The sequence below is a fragment of the Pezoporus flaviventris genome, unplaced genomic scaffold (genome assembly GCF_033815535.1).
Source record: "Pezoporus flaviventris isolate CSIRO_AGI_PZ_B2104156 unplaced genomic scaffold, CSIRO_AGI_Pfla_v1 ptg000052l, whole genome shotgun sequence".
Classification (NCBI taxonomy): domain Eukaryota; kingdom Metazoa; phylum Chordata; class Aves; order Psittaciformes; family Psittacidae; genus Pezoporus; species Pezoporus flaviventris.
Window position 1 is genome coordinate 931967 of NW_026892600.1, and position 22099 is coordinate 954065.

At 36.0% G+C, this 22099-nt stretch overlaps 3 protein-coding genes across 3 annotated transcripts in view; 1 reads left to right on the forward strand and 2 right to left on the reverse strand.

Moving 5' to 3' along the window:
• Window positions 1-11196, forward strand: part of CCNH (cyclin H) — a 36328-nt gene extending 25132 nt beyond the window's left edge. Inside the window, exon 9 of the mRNA XM_061468828.1 lies at window positions 11173-11196. Within this exon, the coding sequence (XP_061324812.1) occupies window positions 11173-11181 (9 nt within the window). The 3' untranslated portion in view covers window positions 11182-11196. The remainder of the gene's footprint in view (window positions 1-11172) is intronic.
• LOC133277187 (cytochrome c oxidase subunit 7C, mitochondrial) overlaps window positions 1-22099 on the reverse strand; it is a 568656-nt gene that overhangs the window by 322702 nt on the left and 223855 nt on the right. The gene's annotated exons all lie outside the window — the stretch shown is intronic.
• The window catches only part of RASA1 (RAS p21 protein activator 1), a 54122-nt gene that overhangs the window by 10305 nt on the left and 21718 nt on the right, over window positions 1-22099 (reverse strand). The window contains exons 6-18 of the mRNA XM_061468833.1: window positions 21603-21634; window positions 19968-20020; window positions 19319-19469; window positions 13034-13112; window positions 10361-10481; window positions 8657-8813; window positions 6282-6369; window positions 3593-3670; window positions 2159-2316; window positions 1804-1880; window positions 914-1086; window positions 543-702; window positions 234-376 (exon numbers count right to left, since the gene is read on the reverse strand). Of these exons, the coding sequence (XP_061324817.1) occupies window positions 234-376; window positions 543-702; window positions 914-1086; window positions 1804-1880; window positions 2159-2316; window positions 3593-3670; window positions 6282-6369; window positions 8657-8813; window positions 10361-10481; window positions 13034-13112; window positions 19319-19469; window positions 19968-20020; window positions 21603-21634 (1470 nt within the window). The remainder of the gene's footprint in view (window positions 1-233; window positions 377-542; window positions 703-913; window positions 1087-1803; window positions 1881-2158; window positions 2317-3592; window positions 3671-6281; window positions 6370-8656; window positions 8814-10360; window positions 10482-13033; window positions 13113-19318; window positions 19470-19967; window positions 20021-21602; window positions 21635-22099) is intronic.

Here is a 22099-nt window from a genome sequence, read left to right on the forward strand (position 1 = left end):
TTTAATTAAAAAAACTTAAGAAGTTTTACTGTGAATATTGTTTAAAGCCAATATCTAGGAAAAAATATATCTCTTAATGAACTCATTTCCTGTATTTCTCATGTAAATAAATTTCAGTTCTGAAACAATAACAAATGTCTCTGAAGCTAAAATTTAATGCAAACACCAAACATAACCAGTAGATAAGTGTGTCAACAAACCAAAAAGTTTTAAAACTTAGCTCAGGGTATCACCTCACAGGACTGCTTGCTCTCCATTATCTTTAATATAGAGTCTTTTAGTGCATGGTGAACAAAACTTGTTGCTGTGGCTTTCATGTACTGTTCCATAAGTGTACTTGCTAAAGTGGTGGCACGAAACAAGGTAGTAGCTTCATCTGGATAAAAAGATGGCAAAGTGAAAAGCAGACGAAAAATGAGCTATGTTTACCCTTTGATATATGTTGTAACTAAAGGAGGAAGAAGAAAAAGGTGGGTGCTGGAGCCCTTCCCTCCCCACCTTCCCAGAGTTTCACTAAACAGCAGTGTAATTTAGTGCAGTACCTTCCATGCTTATCTCCCTGTCATTCAGCGTCCGTAACAACAAGGACTCAAGCTTTTCATGAAGAAAAATCTTCAATAAAATGCCAGCCAACAGTGTTCTATCCTGTCCACAAACGTGTGATAAGGCATAGACTACATGAAGTTCTTTCTGGAGTATAAGCTGAAAGAAAAACAGAATTTCAAAATATTTGGAAGCTTCTCCTACCATATAACAGCTTTGGAAGGACTAGTACCATACATCTGTAAGTGATGTACAGATGTCACTATAAATATCATTTAGTGATGTCAACCAGTCTCATTGATAGGTTTCTCAAATAACCAACAAACTGAGCTTTGACAGATAAAACAAGGGAAGCTGAACAACTCCATACCTCTTTAAACTCATTGTACTCCTCTTCTGGCATGATCTTCTCCATAGAGTATCGTGCTCGAACACGCAAAGATCCTGGCTCAATACCCTTTAACGGTACATGGGAACTGAGTTGAAACCACTCATCTGTTGCATGTCCTTTTTGTAATCGGCTTAACTGGCAACGCATGAACACTTAAGAGAAGAAAACATTGTTCAAGTATGTTATCTCAAACAAAACAGTCCTACTATTGAATAAAGAACCAGTTTATTTTCAGCACATTTCATCTTGTTTCAGCAAAAGACTGTTAAGAGTAACCAAAATTTTTTGCCATCAATATATTGACAGATTCTCTCTTCAGTCATTTGACAGATTCTCCAGTCATTTAACAGCCTCCTGTAAACTGCAGAAATGCAAAGCATTCTGTAAATACTGTATACATATACATTCAAAAATGCCACATGGGTACTGACAGAGTTTTCTTTGTAACACCCAAGCAGTGACTGAAAAAGTGCTACCCTGCAAATCCAGGTAGCAGTGAGAAACTAAAACCAGATAATGTGTTCATAATTCTCTGTCCTCTTTCCAGCCTCAGGCTGATACCACCATCAGGTCTGCTCCTTGACCACTTTGTTACTCCTTACTGTATTTATTGTAATGATGAAAGACAACTCAAGATTGTAAACCTGAGTTTATTACTAAAAACCATGCCAGGTTCTCATTGCAAAAATCATTAATAGAATGCCAGTACCAGACAGACAAAACATACAAACGCAGCGGTATGGTGAGCATGAAAATGACAGTGTTTGTGACACTGTGACAGTGTTTGACCAGAATAATGAAAACCACACAAAGTATCCACTGCTGCAATACATATTCATCTTTTATTAAAAAAAAAAAAAAATACTTACATATATCCGGATCTTTACTTTTCTTTGTTTTGTTACTAAGACTTATCTCAAATCTATTAATATCAGCTGAAAGATCACTAGGAGAAAAGGCAGAAAGCCTCAATTAATATTATACTTGGCTGGCATTTAAGTTTACTCTAGACTCATTTCAATCCTGCCAAAGACACTTGTATTAACAAAATATTTAGGTGCCTACAGAAAATTCTGCCCATGCAGAATTTGGCTGAAACGCTGCTGCTGTACAAACACACAGTATTTTTTAAAAGCGTATGTAAAACCAGTACACACTGTTAAAAATCTTGAATACATGCAACTAAGTAGTGAAATTCAGTAATTAAAGAAGATTAAAACTTACTCAAACACAAATTCTTCTGACCACACAGGGTTCTGCCCTTCCCTAATGTGTGTTTTCGCTACTTGGACACTGTTCAGGTAGATGTTACAGTATGGATTAGTAAAATGCTTTACTGGGAGCGTATGAGCTTCTTCTACATGCAGAATAAGACTGCTGACCTAAAAAAAAAAAAAAGGGAAATACACAAAATCTCCTTTTGTGGCTAAACCAGAAATATGAAACACATGAATGAATGATTCTATATACTCTATGCAGAGGAGTAACATTAATATATGAATACTGAATATAAACTAAAATTTGGTACTAAGAGCAGCAAGTAACGTAAGTAGTGGAACAACAATTAAGAGACACCAGTACCAAAATAAGAGTAACTCAAATAATTAGTAAAGATAAATCTCCATCCCCATGTTTTTAAGCATCTTGTTTTCCTTTTTTTTTTTTTTTTAAAATTATCTTTGAGGCATTAGGACTTACATCTTCTTTGCACAGAAAACTTTACTGAAATCAAAGACAGGTACTTTGAATAAAAGCCAAGGATGATTCCAAACACAATGGCATATTTGCTGCTTTGCTAATAGATTACATAGAATTACCTTGTGAAATACATTATATTCTATTCTTTTACGTAGCTGACCACTTTCTTCACTTTTTGAATTAAAGGATTATTTCAGATTTTAATTCTTTCTGCTTTGCTTTTGCAGCTTGAACTCCCCAATTTCACCTTCCACTTTATCTGTGAATTGACCTAATAACATCCCTAATACAAACTACAGAATAGTTGTGTGTTCTGAAAAATATCCTATTCCTTTTTCTGGTGTCTGTTAAAACAACTACATTCAATGCTCCTAACATTCAAAAATATCAGGAATTCTTGAGTTATTTTCCTGTTATTCTCCTGTCATCATAGATTTCACTGTTTATGACTGACTGTCCTCTACCTCTGAGGAACTTCTGGCAAACAGAGCATTTTCAAGAATACAAGAAAAATTAAGCCATAAGCACAGTTCACCATGTATTTGTTACTGAAAATTAATAGTATTAGTTACATGTCACATAATTTTGTCAATTTTTTTAAGTTTTCCATAAGTGGAAATAATTTTTAATATTTTAAAATAAGAAAATATTTTAAAAGTTTAGGTGATACAAATGCTGACTTCTTTACACTTTTGTTCCAATTTAGTTAGAAAATAATACCTAGCAAAGCACATCAGACTGGCTAACACCATTCTCAGCTGTACGTATGTACTGACTATAACAAAGTATAAGTCATTCTGTTTGGTTTCACAAGGGCATTGCATAAGTCCAAAAAAGAAACTAAGTACATGCAGGATTTACTACTGCTGAAAGGAAAATTTCGAGATCTGTTAGTATAATTTTGCAACAAGGAGACACAACACTCCTTCACATGGATGGCCAGCCCCATATCAGCTTCACCTGACGAAGACGTTTATTTGATGTTCCTGGACTGGTTTTTCTTAAACTGCAAAACATCTGCAGAGCTTTCATCCAGTCCTAAGAGAGAAGGATACAGAACTGTGTAAACAAAGTCAGATACAGCTTCTTTCAATGGAAGAGACATACCTAAAAAGAATACCTTAAATGATCCCTTTAGCTTGGCTGAACTTAAGTTTTCTGTAATTCCAAATTTTGGAATTGTAGATATTTAAGCAAAGTTCTTATCTTTAATTAGCAAAACCTAATAAGGGATTTGCAAGTCTGAACCATTTTCTCTTTCATCCAGCATTACTAATAAAATATACAGTGTGACCTTTACCAATTTTCCACCCTAGTAACATTACACAAAATTACAAATGGTATAAAAAAATGAAGCAAAACTTATCTGCTCCTGAGAAAATTACGGTTAGCAAGGCAAACTGTTCTGATTATTCTCTACAGTACTTCTATAAGGCTAATAATACTGTACATACTTCAAACAAACTAAAACAGTGCTAACAAACACAGAGCACGTATCCAACATTCCCCACTTTGTCTGCTCACAAATGTGTACAGCAGAGTGGATGAATGGATTCCATTTGGATCAAGGAAGTAAACAGGTTGACTTACACCAAAGTGACTGCCGAACCTTTGTGTGTGTGTTTTTTTAAACAAATAACTGCTAACTCGCCAGGCCACCAATGAAAAAGTCACTGCAGCATGAGAAAGTTGCTAACAGAGGAGCTTTGCAAGGGGCCTTTGGAAGGTGGAAGATACGATTCTATGTTATAGCCTCGGTCTCTATTTTTTGTCTCCTGAATTTTGTATAGCTCTTGCAAAGCACATAATTTAGGCATTGACCAAATAGCCTTCTGTCTGTGCCTCAGAGATCCACCATGTATTCTCAAGGTAAAAATTAACAATGTTATTAAAAAACCCACAATGCTTTTTCAATTTTACCCATCACATTTTAAAGACACAGGAAGATGTGCTACAGCTATTTTCAGCTAGGCAGACCTTGTGAGTCAGGTTTCAGCTTCCAAATCTTTCCACAGAAGGAAAAGCTTCCAACTTGTTTCCTTATTCTCAGGAGTAGCAATTGAAGAAACAAACGCCTCCTAAATACTCTAACATAAATATTTCCTGGATTCACAGTATGCCTCTCTATTCACTCATAGCAGGAAAACCTTTCCCCTTTAATGCCAGAGCTTACAGCAGTGAGAATGAACAATGTGCTACATTGTAAGCACAGTGACACTCACATGTAAAGCTGCATTTTACATTCCCTTTTACTTCAGACAAACCATAAAGATGCAGTTCTCAGAATGGCGCTGCCCTGATATTTATTTACTGCACTGTAAGAGCCTTAATACACAAATAAAACTGTTCTATGAAATGTTGCAGCGTAAAGAAAGATGAACTTTCTCAAAAGAGAAATATCTATAAACTTTTCTGGATCAAAGCCAGATTATAAAAAACATAAAAAAAAACCCCAAACAACAGTATTCTGTATAAATGCAGTGAACAGCCTGTTAAGCAGATCAAAACCAAAAGCAGATTATGCTAAATGGTCACGGAACAAGACAGGACAGTCCATCTTCTACGCAGTCTTAATTCTTTGGATTTCTAGAACACCAAAGACATTGCAGATGTGACAAAAAAATGAATGTACAGAGATGTGTGTGGTAATTGATGTACACTCAATTTCTATACAGCATCCTGCTTCTTAAAGACAGTACATTAAGAGTTGTGCAACAAATGCCCACATCATTCTGATGTCATCTCAGCAAGTTTCATAAATCTGTATTCATTTAACAGGAAAATTTGTACTTCCCTTTCATGTAAAGCACAAGAAGAAAACTAAATTTATATAACCTCTATGCTCTGGTGGATAGCAAGCTATTATGAGTGCTCTAAACAGCTTTAAATCCATTCTAATAAAATCAAATGCAAAGCTTAACTTCTGATGCAACAGGTGTATTTCAGAGCTGTGGGCTTTCAGAGGTGTACACTTGATAAATAAGGATATTGTCTCATCTGAGGTATGCTCTCCTGCTGGTGAGTGAATTTCAGAGAATTAGGCTTCTATGCTACAATCCTGAGTAAGCAAACATAACTGGTAGAGTTAGTCACTGAATTAAACCAGAAAACTTTACTTTTTGTGCATCATCAGGGCCCAGGACTATGAACAACCACCAATTTTTGGACAGAGCAAATAACTAGAAAAGGCAGCTGATCAACATTCTTTGGTCACTGGGTGCAACATAAGTGCATTAGCATTTTGGTGCATATCAAGAATATGCACTTTGAAGAAAAACTCCAACTTACCATGCTTCATCTTATAACATGCAAAAATCCCAGAAAGTAAATTATTCTATATGAACTATGTAAAAAAAAATGTGTTCTCCGGAAACATTTAATGGAAAATAATGGCAGTTTAGTCCATGAGACCCAACTGGAACTTCTCCAAAGTAACACCCACAAGTGCATGTAATCTAAGTGCTGGATTCTCAACACCGATCCTTGCCCTTACAGATCCACTACTACTCCATTATAAGACCTGCTAACATAGACATAATCAGTATTTGTTACACACTTGCTTCCTGTTTTCAAAGTACAATATCATTAAACACCAGAAGACAAAAGAAAAGCTACTTCTTAAATTATATTTACCAACAAAAGCTCTCACCTGTGCTTGTTCTGGAGTTTCGCCTGCAAAGTAAAAGATGTAATGCTCTTCACTAAAGTGCTGAACTACTATCTGAAAACAGTTTGGCCTTAAAAATAAACAAAACAAAAAATGTAAGTTTTATTAATCTTCGTAATATTAACTGACACCTTGACTTGTTGCTCTATGCGATAACAAAGTTTACAAAGAACTAACATATTTCTGATGCTTGGCTGTAAGAAGCACTGAACATCGCATTAATCTCTGTTTATATACATGCAGCATCACCGCACATGTAAAGAGGAAGAACTCCAGCTAAAAATAAATCTTGGGTCCTTTGAAACTGCATTTTGGTTTGAATGTATTATGCCATTTTAAGAATTTCAGTGCAGCTAGTTTGTTTCAGAATATTAAGAAACTTTCAGAATGGTCTGTACTGAATAGACATGTGCTGACTTTCAGTTAAGGCAAAAAACAGCTGTCTGGTAATGGAAAAGACTTGCTGACAAGGACTATTCCTAGAGGCTTTAAAAGCAGATGCTCAGCCTTAGTTCCCAACCAATTAATCATAAATTAAGGATGTGTTCTTTCAGGAGTTCAGGAAATACATTAACATAAGGAATCCTCTACCTGAATGTGTGTCAGCTCTCACGATAACATACCAATCACCAAATGTACGTGATAAACCTCTACAACCTCAAATGCTACATTAGCGCCTTTGCCATTTTGCGTACCTCCAGCCATTTGCCAAAAAGTTAATAAGATATTTTGCTTTGTTAAACTATGAGGTATTTAAAGTGTGCACTTCGCTCATCATCTTTCACACTGCTCTCAAGGAAATTTAGTTCTCCCCAAAGCAGTGTTACATGGAGGATCCTACTTCACCTGCAAGGGAGTTTCAGTCTTCTGTTGCCCCATCCATTTCACTGCCTGGCAAAATGCTGACACAGCCATGTCAGACAGCAGATCTACTTAAATTACTGCCACCAAAGAACCGTTCAGAGCTGCAGACTCCACTGTACTTTGGAGAAAAGACCAAAGGCAGTTTCTACCAGCTACTTAAAATGCAAGGGGAACTTTGTCTCAGCTACATTTCCTCACTAACAGTTTCCTAAGCTACTGTATCCATGCACGTCCTCTGACCCATATTTAGTGTCACTTACCATTCAACTATACTTTAACCCACAGCACAATGTTTCTTAAAAGCTGTTTAGAGTCAGCGTTCCTTGTATACAATATACACCAGGCCTCGTGCATAATTGTTACCTTACACAAGGAAAATAGTATTTTTTTTCCTTACTGTTCTGGTACTCTTTATCGATGCTCCTCATTCCATTAGTTCAACAGATTTTTTCAAAATGATTAGAAAAGATTAAAAAACACCAGACAAGATCAAACAAAAGCACCAGTCTTTGCAGCGTAAGAAATGCCACTGATTTGAAGCATTTGCCTTGAAGTTTGCTCACAAAAATAACTAGAATTTGATTATGTACCATTTAAAAATAAATGTTGATATCTGTGAGATAACCAGACTTAACATCTAATACTTGTAGGAGTAAGTATACTTATTTTTTCAGTAAGACAATTTAATACAGGATGGTAGAGGTTTTTTTGTAACTACCAGTGAGTACATATGTATACTCTAATTAAAAATGATACGCAAAAGACTTTTGATTCTCAACTTCTTTGCTGATAATCACATCCCTTGCAGTTGGCATATTTTGAATATAAAAATATTACAGTCAATAAGCCTTGATGTGAAAATTACCTCAGAATATAGTAATTGTGCAAAAACAACTTCTAAGGATGTTGACTTACAAGAACTAGTTTACTATTGAGCTGGTCTAATCTAACAAAAGTACTTGTTCTTAAATAGAAAAGCCTTTACAAACTCCATCCAACCAAGTTAGCTTTCAAATACCTATCAAAAGAATGTAGCTTTTTCTAAATTGACAAAACTCTTTATCTTGTCAAATCCTGGTTCAAAAGGACTAAAACTCAGTTCCTGACCTCTAATGCCTGTAAAATGAAACATGGAACAATTAATGTGCTCAATATTCAAAAATGACAATGCAAAAAGCTCAAATCATCATCACATTTTATTTCACAATAAAACTTTAAAACTAAATTCTAAAATTTATAACTGTATGTAGTTGTGTTTACATATAGTGACTAGCAATCGAGTTGCCAGGCTAAATAAGTTACTGTTCTTCAGCTACATCTGCCTACATATGTTCTGGCAACCCACATGAACTACAGACTGTTGGTGTGAACCAAGAGCCACAATGCTAGCCAGAGCTACTGGCCTGCAAGCAACACACTGCCCATGTCTTGCACATACTTCAAACTATCAGCCAACTTTCCCGCTGCACACAGGAGAATTAAAAGTGTCCTACCTGCCAAACAAACTGTCATGCACTCCATAGACAGAACACACGCTAAGGTCTATTAGTCCTTTGGGTTTTGTGGCTCGTTTTTCACTTTCAAAATAAATAAGCTGAGCATCATTTCCCTCTAATATAAAGTACAAGTTTTTCCATCTCTTTCCTTTACCTGTAGGAGACAAACAAGTTACGATATTGTTTAGAAGAAAATGTGTATTTTATAAACAAAAGAGGGCAGTAAAGCTTTTGTCAAACTGTTAACAGAAGAACAATGTACAGGTAATCACACTTAAGTTATAGTATCATTATACATACACAATTTTATGCAACACATGGCTAAAACTTGACCCTCTTCACAAATGCAGGTAGAGTTGCAAAAGGTTCTCTAAACATTTTCACTGATTTCAACAGGATTAAGCAAGTGCATATGAGCTACTATGAACAGTGATTTATTGCATCTACACAGTTACAACTTTAATTAAGATACAGACTCCTGACAAAAGTTACTCCTAAACTCTGACCAGTGTTTAACAGACTGCATCAGAGTACCTTAAAACAGCACATCTGAAGAACAGAAATGGGAATACGTTATATACAAACTTAAATCAGAACCATTGCCCAGACAAACCACATATAATTTGTATGATTTCACTAGTTTCAGAGAAAATGGTTTCTGAACTGCAATGGATTAGGTACCTTCTGAAACTAACGTGCTAAGTCACAGTCCCGTTTAGAAAAAGCTTTTAGCCTTAATTTTATACTTTGGTCATCATAAATCCACCTTGTGCCTCAAGAAACGAGTACTGGCACTGTTATGAAAAGACAAATCTGACACCCACTTATTACCCTGTCTCCCAGAGGCCGGAGTGATTTTACTGAATTTGTTCTGTATGCAGTTCTATGTGCATCTACCTACACCTACTCTACAATCCAGTTTGCACATTTGAAGTATCTCATTATCACTTCTAGCTAAAGGTTTTCAATTAATTCTCATTTGATTCCTTACTCTATTGACATCCCTCTACACCTTCTCTCAGAATCAGCCTTCTCAATAGAAGAGATACTCTCCTTGTCCTGTTCAGAGGGTTTACAGTTTGGAGTGGTTTGGTTTTTTGAATATCTCATTTATATTTGGCTATATTTTATTTTACTTTATTTACTTTATACATACACTTCTACGATTCTGTATGTAAAATCGTATCTTCTTTCTCACTCTTGGTCGCTATCCAGATTACTATCTGCAACTTACCCTTCTAGTTATGGTCTCTGTCATTTGCAGAAATCTTATTACTGATAGTTTTTGTGCTTCCATTAATGTTAACTTTTATAAAGGTAGAAATATAGCACTTGGTAAGGGATTAGCCTCCTAAGAACATCAAAGGCTTGCTCAATGGCAGTTCTTCGGGGTTATATTGAGATGAGTCAAGCAGTCAGCTTTCACCTATTTATTAGATGTTATGTCGACTGTGTCAATATTAGAATCCTAAAAAAGTCACTATGTATCTTGTACAGCAGAATATACATTTTAAATTTAAGATTGAAAACATGTAATTTGGCATAACAAAATTTAACCAGCTGCATTCTCCAACAAATGTACAGATTTATAATATTTTAGCTAATGATCCTTATGAGTCTCTTCCAACTGGAGATATTCTATGACCCATATCTGCATTTTGGAAAAGAATAAAAAGATCTGTAGACGTAAATATAACTCACTTTTTTTCAGAAGATAACCTTTTTTGACAATATTTTTATAAAAGGCATCCTTTGTTTTCCGACGAATTGTATTATAGATTTCTTTTCCATCCATTGTATCATTAAGCACTTGTTCTTGGTGCTGGTAAACATGTAAGAAAAGCATATTTTAGGCTCAGAAAAAATTGCATACGATGTAGCTGCAACCAGGATCATCTTGAATGCTACTAACTCACTACTATTGTTCTCTCATGCATTTTAATAAAGCAATATAATTTTTCATGCTAAAAATGTAACTATTTCCATATTTCCACAATTATGATAGAAGAACAAAGTTTTGAATAAAGATCAACTTCTACAAAGGAAGTCTTTTTCGTATTAAATAAAAAGCATCTTTCACTGCCATTTCGCTCACATTTATGCCAGTCTTTAAGGCTCTCTGTCTTCTACCAAAGATTTTGGGACTGAGTAATCATGGATAAACTCTGAAGCAACAAGAATGGTGTAGATCACAATTAAAAGTGACTCAACATTGCACAGTCCCTCATTAATCTCATTAGAACTTCTAATGTCCTAATTGAGTAGGATACAAGACAAAAGAAAACAGAAACAGGAAACTGAAAAAGGATAAGCTCACATCAAAAATTACAGGATCTGAAAACTCAAGTAGTTAATAAGAAGCAAAGTTTGACTTCACTGAGCAAGCTGATCAGCAAAAGTTCTTTAGCCATAAGACAACATGAAAAGCAAGACTGCCAAGCAGTGAGAACAGCATCAAGATGAACAGGCTCATACTAAATATTCTACTTTTCTTCCTGTCTTTGCACCTACAGGAATTATGATTTTGGACAACTTGACAAAATTAAGACAAAAAATACTTTGGTAATGCTAGCACGAATTACAGGACCTACAGTAGAAGCAACATCCAGATGTTTGAGCTCAAGATCATCTCCATAGCATAACTACACAAGGAACAGTGCACAGAACAGATCTAGAGGCAAATATTTATAAGAAAATTCCTTATTAGACAGAAGTCAACCAGACTGACCCTAAAGGTATAGGAAGACTTTTGCATGTTTTTTTTCCCTCAAAAACATAGATCATGGTAGTATGTGGAAGTGAGATAACACAAAGCTGAACATAAATTGCACTGCCTACCACTCAATTTTTTTTTATAAAGAATGGTCACAAATACATCTGAATAGGTTAAAAGAATCTGAAGTAGTTTCACACAGAAAACTAGCTAATGCGGATATTAGTAATACAGGAATTGTAAGTGCATATGCAAAAAGCTAAAATGAAATAAATCACTGCCATGATTCAAGAGGAATGATGGAGCATAGGAAAAGTTATTAGTGAAGATTTTCAAGCAGCAGTCTCAGGATTCACGTTTGCCCAACCACATTACCAACTGCAAGTTAACAGCAGTAAAAAAGTGGGAAGTACTGATGACACAACACGATTAGCAGTTCAGGAAAGATTAGAATAACAAGATGCTGGGAGTAGACAGAGCCAGGACAGCTGATGCCAACTGATTCAAAGGATATTCCCTGTCATAAAACATCATAATAAGCAATAAAATTCTGTGTGTGGTTGTCTTCCTCAGAGACTGGCTGAGCATCAGCCTGATTGTGGGAAGTGGTGAATGATCACCTTTGCATCACCCCCACCACCTCTTCCTTCGCTTATTAAACTGTAGTAATTTCAACCCAGGAGTTTATGCTTTTGCCTGCAGGAGAAGGGAGGGCACAGGTAAAGGTGTGCGTCCTTAGCTACTTGCCAGGGTCAACCCACCACAGAAGTGACAGCTATTTTAGGATACTTCTGTTAAGCACCTTCCAGCGAAAAAGGGAATAACCTGTGGTAATGGTACTCTAAACTGTTCTTGCCTACCACATTCAAGAAAGGCAAACTAGCACCAAAACTCGTGGAAGCAGGACAACTACAAGAACATTACAAAAACAGGATCAGCTTCGATATGCTTAGCTTAGTGAGCTAAGAGAAAATACAAGAAATATTCTTGTATTAATATGACAGATCTCACAAAGGACTATGAACTGATTGTAATTCTATTCAGGGAGAAAATTAAAGGCCATTCTAACCTTTCCTGTTTCTAACCAATGAAACAGGAAAGTTTGGGAAGAGAACCAAATACACACGTATACTTTGTATGTATACACGTATATACATATATATAGCTTTATAGCTATAAGCTTATTAAAAACTAGATAATGTGGTGTGCTTATCACTGGTGGCCTCTCCTACGATGAATTTTTGCTCTGGGGTTAGAGCACTCCAGAACAAGCCTTGCAATCATCCCTGAAGCTTTTGTGTGCATACAAGTTTCCTCTGACAGAAGAAAAATCCTGGACACAGAAGACAGGAGGGCAGCCTGTTTCCCCCTGACACAGGACTAAGGCACTGCATGGCTGAGCTAGGGACCAGAGTTAGGGGCACACTGCCAAGGATGAGCATCTCAGAGGACAGGCAAAGCCTATCATCTCTTCTGTTGACAAGACAATCTTTGGTAAGTGAATACAGCTGAGAACAAATCAGAAGAAACACACAGGCTGAAAACATTAAATCTGGAGATGATGCTTTGTAACTATGATTACTGTAATTCAGTTCATAAACTGCCTTGAAGATGATTAGGTCTGTGTCTCCAACAACAAATGCCCAGAGATGAAATCTTACCTGCATTGGAACAGGATCTTTAAGGTAATATCCTTCAACAATCTGTTCTTTTCTATAGTGCTCAATGATGTCACCAATACTGTTTCAATATGAAAAAGAGGATTCAAATGTTAAACAGGTTAGTTTTCCCTCTATTTGAGAATTTGCTTTTCCATACAACCACCAAAAACTTTTCCATGAAGTTTTAATAAAACTGTTAAACATTGTAATCTCATTTGTAGTAATGAGAATTGACTAATATACTGAATATACTGAAGTCAAGAAAGTTCACAAAACTGTATTCAGAATGTATTAACTCTAAACTCTGCAGAACACTTCAATTAGTTGTTTAAAATGCCAAATGAGGACACTGCTATTTCCACATTCAAGTAACACATGTGCGTTACGTTACTTCAGTTTGGCTGAAGAGCCAGTTATTGTTATTTCATTGGCAATAATTTCCAAACTCCTAGAGTAACTAGGGAAGGGTAATGTGAGATACCACATGTGCAGAGCAATTCTTTCTAGGAGGACGGAAATATAAAAACAGAAAAGGTTTGTAGCAGAAAAAGAAAACACAGATTATACTTGGAAATCGTTAAGCTACCCTGCTAACCGAAAACACTCTATCAGTAGCACTCTGCTACCAGGAAGCATTTACTCTAAACCCCAGATTCAGACTGCAACTGCCTTTGGAAGGCTCAGGAGAGAAGTGACAGGTACAAGCTGAAATTCAAGGCATCTGAGTTTCTCTAACTTATTTTCACAGTTACTGGAATTTATACCGTAATAAAGAACAGCAGCATGAGTATCTATAGAAATTAATCATTTGTATGAAAAACAGCAACAACAAAAAACAACAAGTAGAAAACAAACACATGCTGAGTGTGTCTTCTCACTTCATGCATAATTAGCTGTGTGTACAAAGGTAATAAGGCATACATCAATGTTATGGATGTTACAACTGGATATAGTTGTATCTAGCACAGGAACAATATCCGATACTGTGAAAATAATCTCAAATTTTAAATAAAGCTTTAGCAAGACTTCTATGCTCACTTTTATCTCTCATTATGGAGCTATAAACTAACACATGCTTGACAAAATAATACATTTTCCTACAAACAGCTTTGGTTTTAAGTATGCAGAATGACATATATTTCTTTTTCAGTATTACTGAAATCAAGTAATTAATTTCAACTTTTACTGAGATGCAATTTGCACGTCATTTTCTGCATAAAAATTTAAACTTTACCACACTACAGAAAATATTCAGTCATTATATTTTGCATGTTGCATACCTACTGCCAGCATCTTGTAATAAATAAACCAGCATTTTATTAGTTTTTCTCACTTATCACATCAAGCATACCTTGACTGTCAACACCTCCTCTCCCTCCTTGGTTGAAAATGCTATCAGGAGTTCCTTAATACAAGGAGCAGGTGCCTAATTTCTTCAAATTTTGTAAAATAGGCTGAGGAATGTATTTGAAAACTCTTTTGTAGGTATCATATATACAAGGACTTTGTGCCTTGATGGAGTGACTACGGGCTTGGCTATGCAGGCGTCCCCTCCCACAAGTGAACTTGATTCAGAGGGTCACTTATATACTGCCTTACACTATGACAGATCAAATGCCTGAACTAACTCAACGCTGCAAACACAAAGACTCCAGGTCTCTTGCAGACTCAATGTTCTGTAGTGTACCTGGAGGAAGACAAGGTACACTACAGAATGTGAATCTGCAAGTGATTCAAAGATATCAAACATGTAAAACATCAAGCATGAAATCAGACGACCAAAATCTTATCTAGGGGACAGGAATGAATCACAGCCTTCTTCAACATCTGCCAACAACAAAAATGCACAAAAATGCAACAAAAGGAAGGATAAATAAGCATGTATTAAAAAAAAAATTAAACTTGCTTTAATATACAGAAATAAAGATGGATCTCAACAGAAATAAAGATGGATCTGAATACCACATTATAGTTACTTTAATAACTTTAGAATGCTCAGCACATTGTTAGGTTTGGCTTCTTAGGTTCCCTGGGTCTTGGCTACTTGAATGATTTTAAAAGTATCTCACCATCATGAGCAATATCAGGGTTTTTTTTAACAATTAGAGTGAATTGAGAATTATTCCAACAGCTCATGTTTCAAATAATAAAGAATCCAGGAAGCAGAACTAAGCAACACATTCCAACCATCTAGTAAATTTTCAAATTCAGCTGTCTCTTAAATCCAAGATAACATGAAAGCTTGTTCACTGTATAAACTATTGGGCCAGTGTTAATCATTGCCTTTGACAGAATCACTAGAAATAAAGAACCAGCCCTAATTTTAGTTTTTTTGTGAATGCTACCTGTTGAATTTGGTAAGACAGGCAGAGAGAAGAAAATGACAGGGAAATGACTGGTACGCTTTTCCTACCATATGTTCTAAAATCGTGATTGAAACATTAAGAAATGCTATCTTACATGAAATCTACTGTGAAACACATATGAAAGTTACTGTCAGGACAGCTGAACAGGCCCAAGCCCTCAGTTCAAAGCAAGGTCAACAACAGCAGGTTGCTGCGGCCCTTGCTCAGTCACATCCCGAGCATCTCCAAGGATGGAGTCTCCCATGCCTTTCAGATAACTTTTTCCAGTGCTCCAGCATCCTCACAGTAAAAGCCATACACTAGCAATTGCCCATCTTTGGACTGACATCTCATGACAGAGGCACTAAAATACAACTGCACAAGATCTGCCTGGGATGGAGTTAATTTTCTTCATAATTGCAAATGAAATGCTGCATTTTAGGTATGCGACTGAAACACCTTGTGGATAGCATACCAGTGTTTTGACTACTGCTGAGCCACACAGTGGATGGGGTGGGCAAGGGGCTGGGAGTGGACGCAGCAGGACAGCTGGCCCAAACCAGCCAAAAGGATATTCCCCTCCACAGAATGTCAAGCTCTGCAATTTAAGCTCAAGAAAAGGAGGAGGATGATGTGAAGAAGCCTGTGGAAGGGTGGCCCCTGCCACCAGCTGAACATCCTGCAGTGCTTGCTCATTCCTTGCCCTCAGGACAGGGAAGAAAACGGGAAAATCAAATGTGACAAAACCTGTGTGTCAACATAAAAGATGGTTTAGTAAGCAAAGGGTGGGGAAGAATATCAGTGATTGAAAAGCAATCATTCACCACCCTCCAAAAGCAGACTGATGCCCGAACAGTCTGAGAAACACCCACCTTGGAAGATGAAACATCCCCTCCATTTTTTATTGCTGAGCACTACCTCTTGGGTCAATTAGGTTCTCTGGAAAACTGACAAAGCCTCAACACTGTAAGCTCTGCTCACCAAGAACCAAAACACTGGTGTGTTACCAACAGTTTTAGCCACAAATCTGAATCATGGCACGTGCTAGCTGATAGAAAGAAAATTAACTCCATCCCATCCAGAATCAGCACAAGCAACAAGAAATGGCTTTGGCAATTTTTCTGTAAAATTGTAGGAGATTATCAATGGACTAATTTGTTATCTGTGAAATAAGTACAGTAAGATCACAGAAGCTAAATGCTTTACTAAATTCCATGGGAAAATACTTCTTTGTTACGTAGTCAAGATAATTCCCCCAATATGTATGCAACATGGGTGCTGTACATTCAGACCTTCAGGTGGGCTGACCTGCAGAGCTGATACAAGAGAACAAAATAATAAAAGCAGACCTCTGTATGACATACTGCAAACACAGACTGATGATCACACAGAAATTTTAACACAAATTTACATGGAAAGTGGTAAAAGCACATGCAAAAGGCACAGGTTGGTGGAAAAAATAAGTCTTCCTCGTCAGCACAGAATATGAAACCCTGAGATATACCCAGGACCTCTTTCCCCATGGTCATCCAAATTAATTCTGGAATACAAGCAGATACACCATTGCTTATATAGGTTATCATGAATCCAGTCCCACCTCTGGATATGCCAAATACCCAAAAAATAAAACAAACTTCTTTCATTTTGTGCTTCCTTCCTAGTCTTCAGCTTCCTACTTTTGTATGGAAAATCTTGGTCTACAGTTTACTGAGACCAATACCCTGCAAAATAAAGAGCAGACTGCTTTCATCTTACCTTTTGCCTCAATTACAATCACAAAAAATGTAGAATAATATTGAAAATACTCTATTACCAGGAATGATTTAGTCTAATAATAGTATCAGATTTCAAAGGAGATACTTTGAGAGCATTTATGGAAGCAGGTTAACATAAAAAAAGCTTATAGTCAATGGAAACTGTTAAACAGATGCATTTAAACAAGCAGTGGCACTTCTTAAATCTGAATTTTTCACCTTGAAGGCAAACACTGCATTTTCAGATAAGCAACAAAACCCCATCTCTTATAAGCACCAAGAAATGCTTATAGTTTCATTAGCCTGCATAAATTCATGCTTTGTACGTCTCTGTTCTGGATTCAATGACACGTTTGTTGTTCTTCAGCCACCACTTTCGTTTATTGCACACAACTAAATCACATTAGTCATCACATATTTAAAGATTTCTTTCTTACAGTGTCCCTCTTAAATGAACTAGTACAACAACTGAAAAGTCCACAAAGTTATTTGCTCTTTTTCTTCTTCTAATTTATTGCCATCTACAGGAGATCTCACACTACAGAATTTGGGTGGTTAGCATCTTCATTTTGAAGCCTTATTATCTTGCAATTCATTATCTTGCATACTTCACTATGTATTTCAGCTTCCAGGAAGTTTACCAAGCTGCAGCATATACTAAGTTGGAATGAATTTGAGCCTATGGGTATAGTAGTAATTTTCCAGAACACACAAAAAAAAATGAAGCCTTTTAAAGTTATGCAGATTCTGCTTCACACTGAGGAAGATCTCTGCAAACTAAGTACCAAAATATAAACAAAACATAAAAATATAAAAGACTTTGTAATAACTTAGTGCTACTTTAGAATCTTGTTTTCCATACCATAGAACGAATCTTCTTTAGATAAATGTAATTTATATACATGCCTCAAGTGAATAAAGCACTATAAAGTAATAACTTACTTTATGTAATAACTCTGTGAAAGTATACTATTCAATGCTGCAAAACTATCTGAAACTAATGAGAGTTCCACTGATTTGCTAATTAGTCTGACATCACCTCAGGTGGGGTCTCCTACCCTATCAGCCTCCTGAAAAGCCACTTAGCTAGAGAATGGGCAAAAGAGCATTTACCTTTACGTAAGAATGACACTGCAGCTAGCTTGGTTTTCAATGAGGATGTCTGGAGACCAGACTGATTAATGAAGAAGGTATTCAAGCGGTATGAGTGTGGGGTATGCAAAGGTTCATAAGGGTCCAATTGTTTAGCCTCACACCATCGTCCATTTGAAGTCTTATGAAAAAGTCCACTGAACTTCTCAGTTAGGAGACCTCGACATTTCCTCAGACACACCAGCTGCTGGATCTCTACCCACTCAGAAGCCAAGCTGGAAGTGAGAGAAATTCTCTATTGGGATGACGAATGCCCTGGTTCTAGGTGAGCAAGTCTGGAAAAGTGCCGATTTTGTGAGGCAAGGCAATGGCCTCTTTTAAAAGAGGAAGGCAAGTTTTCACCACTGAGAAGTCTTGCATCTGCAACTCCTCTAAAAGCAAGATCAAGGATTGATCTGTACTGATAGCTTCTCCCATAAAAAGGGAAATGTATCTCTTGTGATTTTTCTTTTTGTACAAATTTATGTATTTTTGTACCAGTGGCAAAACAAATGTGCCCCAAGTTTGCTCACTCTAAACAAAGTGATTTGTACTTCTGACCCAAGTACAACATATATTACAATGCAATTTAATGACTTTTCCAAACAATTATGGTATTTTTTCCCTTTTCTTGTAAATACCCATTTACATTATTTGAAAACCTTACTGAATGTCTCAGATAAAGATGTTCATTTTATTTTCCCTTTTCAAATAATCAATGCAAACAGTAGTTTCCAAGACAACACAGCATTCTCTTACAGATCCACAATTAACGGATTCACATGATCCATACAATCCACAATCTATAGCGTGACGAAAATGGTTTGCAGAAGAAAGAAAAATACTTCAAAATAAACAAACTACAATCAGGCTTCTGCAAGCTTCAAGAACTTGCTCAGTTACAAGTAACTACGAAGCAAGTTGGAGAAAATAGTTAGCATACTATTAAGAAAACTACAGTCTTAAGATCATAGCAGAAAATAATTATCAGGCGCAAATTATACAAGTTCTTTACACAAGTATAAAACACAATTCATTTTACTACTAAAACTTACCTATTGTAGTATCTGCCTCCCATCATAAACTGATTGTTTGATGTTGGACATATTTTAAAACGCTGAATATTTTCACTGGTCCGAAAATAAAGTGAATAATCACCAGGTGTATTATCTGAAGGCCTCACAAGAAAACCGCACACCTGACCAACTGAAAAGATATCATAATAGTGTTACTTTCCTTAGTGAAGTTATAAATGAGCTCTTATCAAATCTATTTCCATATAAATGAGCAAGAATTGCACACTTCAAGAAATGCAAAGTCTGTAAGTTAAGTCCAACAGTAATCTCAAACTCAATGAATCAGCACTAAACTGGTGAAATTAATGCAAACTGGTTTATCTGTGGTGGCCTAGCCACATCTTTGCCATCTCTTTACAAAAGCATACAAAAAAAGTTTTACAACAAGTTTTCAAGAATTAGTAACTCATGTTCTAATATTTAAAGTATGTTATTAAACAATGTGGGTTAGAAATGTTGGTGTTTTCATTTGAAGAAATTGTTCCTCTATGAAAGGGCTAAAAAAAGGTTTGTAATATATTTCCTTTAAGTATACAAAAGCATATATTCTCCACAGCATTTTGATGAAGACACTGATAAGTGAAATAATCCATTACTACCACAGTATTTCAATTAAAAATACAAGTACCTGTCATCAGCAAATTGTAAGCCTCTTGTTTGGAGATCTTCCCATGGTACCATCTTAACAAAGATGAAGAGAAAAATTAGAAAGCAAGACTATCAGCTCTCTTTTTTTTTTTTTTTTCCCTCTGGTGACATCCAAAGTTCTGGCACCTATGAATTAATCTTTATTTAAAAAGACCTAACACATATGGATGAGATAATGATTATGCTACTTACGATTCTGTTCTACCAAAAGCATGAAAAAAATTAACAGTAATAGGTATGTAAATAAATTAATTTCAATCAAAATGGCCAACACTTGGAGTTGACGTCCAAATCCAACTGTGTTTAGAGATTAAAACAAACTGTCTAACCAGCAGATAATTTAACAGGCATTATTTAAAGACAGTCACATACAGCAATTTACTTGAACCATAACTCAGACAAGGTTAAAGACCATACAGAAAAAAATCCAAGTGAATTTTGCCAGAAGCTGTGGAAGTAGAACCTAGCTTTGTTAGACTGTTGAATACAGATTTCTTTGATCTCACAACTCACACCTTCCCAGAGTCCTGTATCAGAGCAGTGTCCTAGAAAGATTCAGCAGCCTCTGCCCAGTTTCAGCCTGAGAACTATACATAACTTAATAACTTGTTCTATCCTTTAAAGGAAAGCTAAAATATGGCCTTTTCGTGTATCAGAAAACAGCTTTAGATCTAACTTCACTTTCTATACTACCACTAGAGGACAACTTCTGGCTACTGGAATGCTTGAAAGAATTACGATCTTCCTGAGATTCCTCTGAGCGGCACAAATAACTGTGAACAGAGAATATCAAAGCTTCTACCATCTGTTACCAAACTTGTTTGCAAATAAATAAAAACACCTAAATTTGAAAGCATCTCTACTGCCAAACTGACTAGCAGATCACTAGCAAAGAGTAAACAAACAACAAATACACCAGTGATTTTCTTTCTCCTATTAAGATGGTGAGAAATGCCTTCTTCAGCCATCAGCCTCTTGGATACCGCAAATTGGGCAACAGAGAAAAAGCACCAGGTGAAAATATTGCAAGCAAATAGGAGGACAGATGAAATAATAAAGCCACTGGAAGTTTTTTGAACCTTCTTTTGCCACTCACAATTACTAATGAAAATAATCTATCAACAACTTGACATACCAATACACTGTTGATTCTTAAATTGTATTCAATATAAAAAAATTAATCTTTGTTTCATTTAGTCAATTTTTTAAAATTATATTCAATATTAAAAAAAACAGCCGTAAATATCCACTATAATTTTTTCATTGGAACTCTGCTCTCAATCCAGCATTTACAGTTGAGCAGATCTCAGTAAAGGTTACCTGTAAGGCAAACACTATATTCAACAAACACTCCATTCAGCATATCTTGGCTGAAAGTGATCATACAGGGACTCATCTAGAATCTCTGCACTGCAAAACACACTAGCAATAGGCATACCTATTACAGGACTCTTTAATGTTAATTATCCATGCATCTTCAGCAGCTAGTATAGAAAACAGTCTTGAGATGAAAAAACAAATGTCTTTGGTTCACCTTCCCAAAAGCTGGGAAATTTCATAGCTGAAGTTTACAAACAGTTACGATTGCTTTTAATAACAAAACCAAAATCCTTACATTTTGCCTTCATGTGGATCTTCTTCCCTTCCCTAATGAGAAAATTAACATATTAAGTGCATGACAACAGTACAGCTCAGTTAAGAGAAAAAGAAAAAACAACCAACAAACTTTATAGGTTAAGACCTAATGCAGAAAAAAACATCAGAAGCCTGAGACATTTTTGAACTAAAGGGCTTACTGCAGTTCTATGAAAAGATTTCCTTTTCATTCACTAAGTGGAAATTGAGCCAGAATATGTTATTTCAGAAGATTGCTTTTGGCATGTTTCAAGTCCTTCTTTAGAGGTGGTATAAGTTTTTTAAATCTCAGCTTTCTTAAGATTAACTTAACTACTGATATATCGGCCTACAGTTCAATAGTCTAGAACTGCCAATTCAATTTAGCCTTTCAAGGCTTGACACAGATCTGTGATTAGCTGCAGGTAACACTGCTTTAACACTGCAAAACACAGGTACTATGCAGGACAATATTATCAAAAATATCCGACTCTAAAG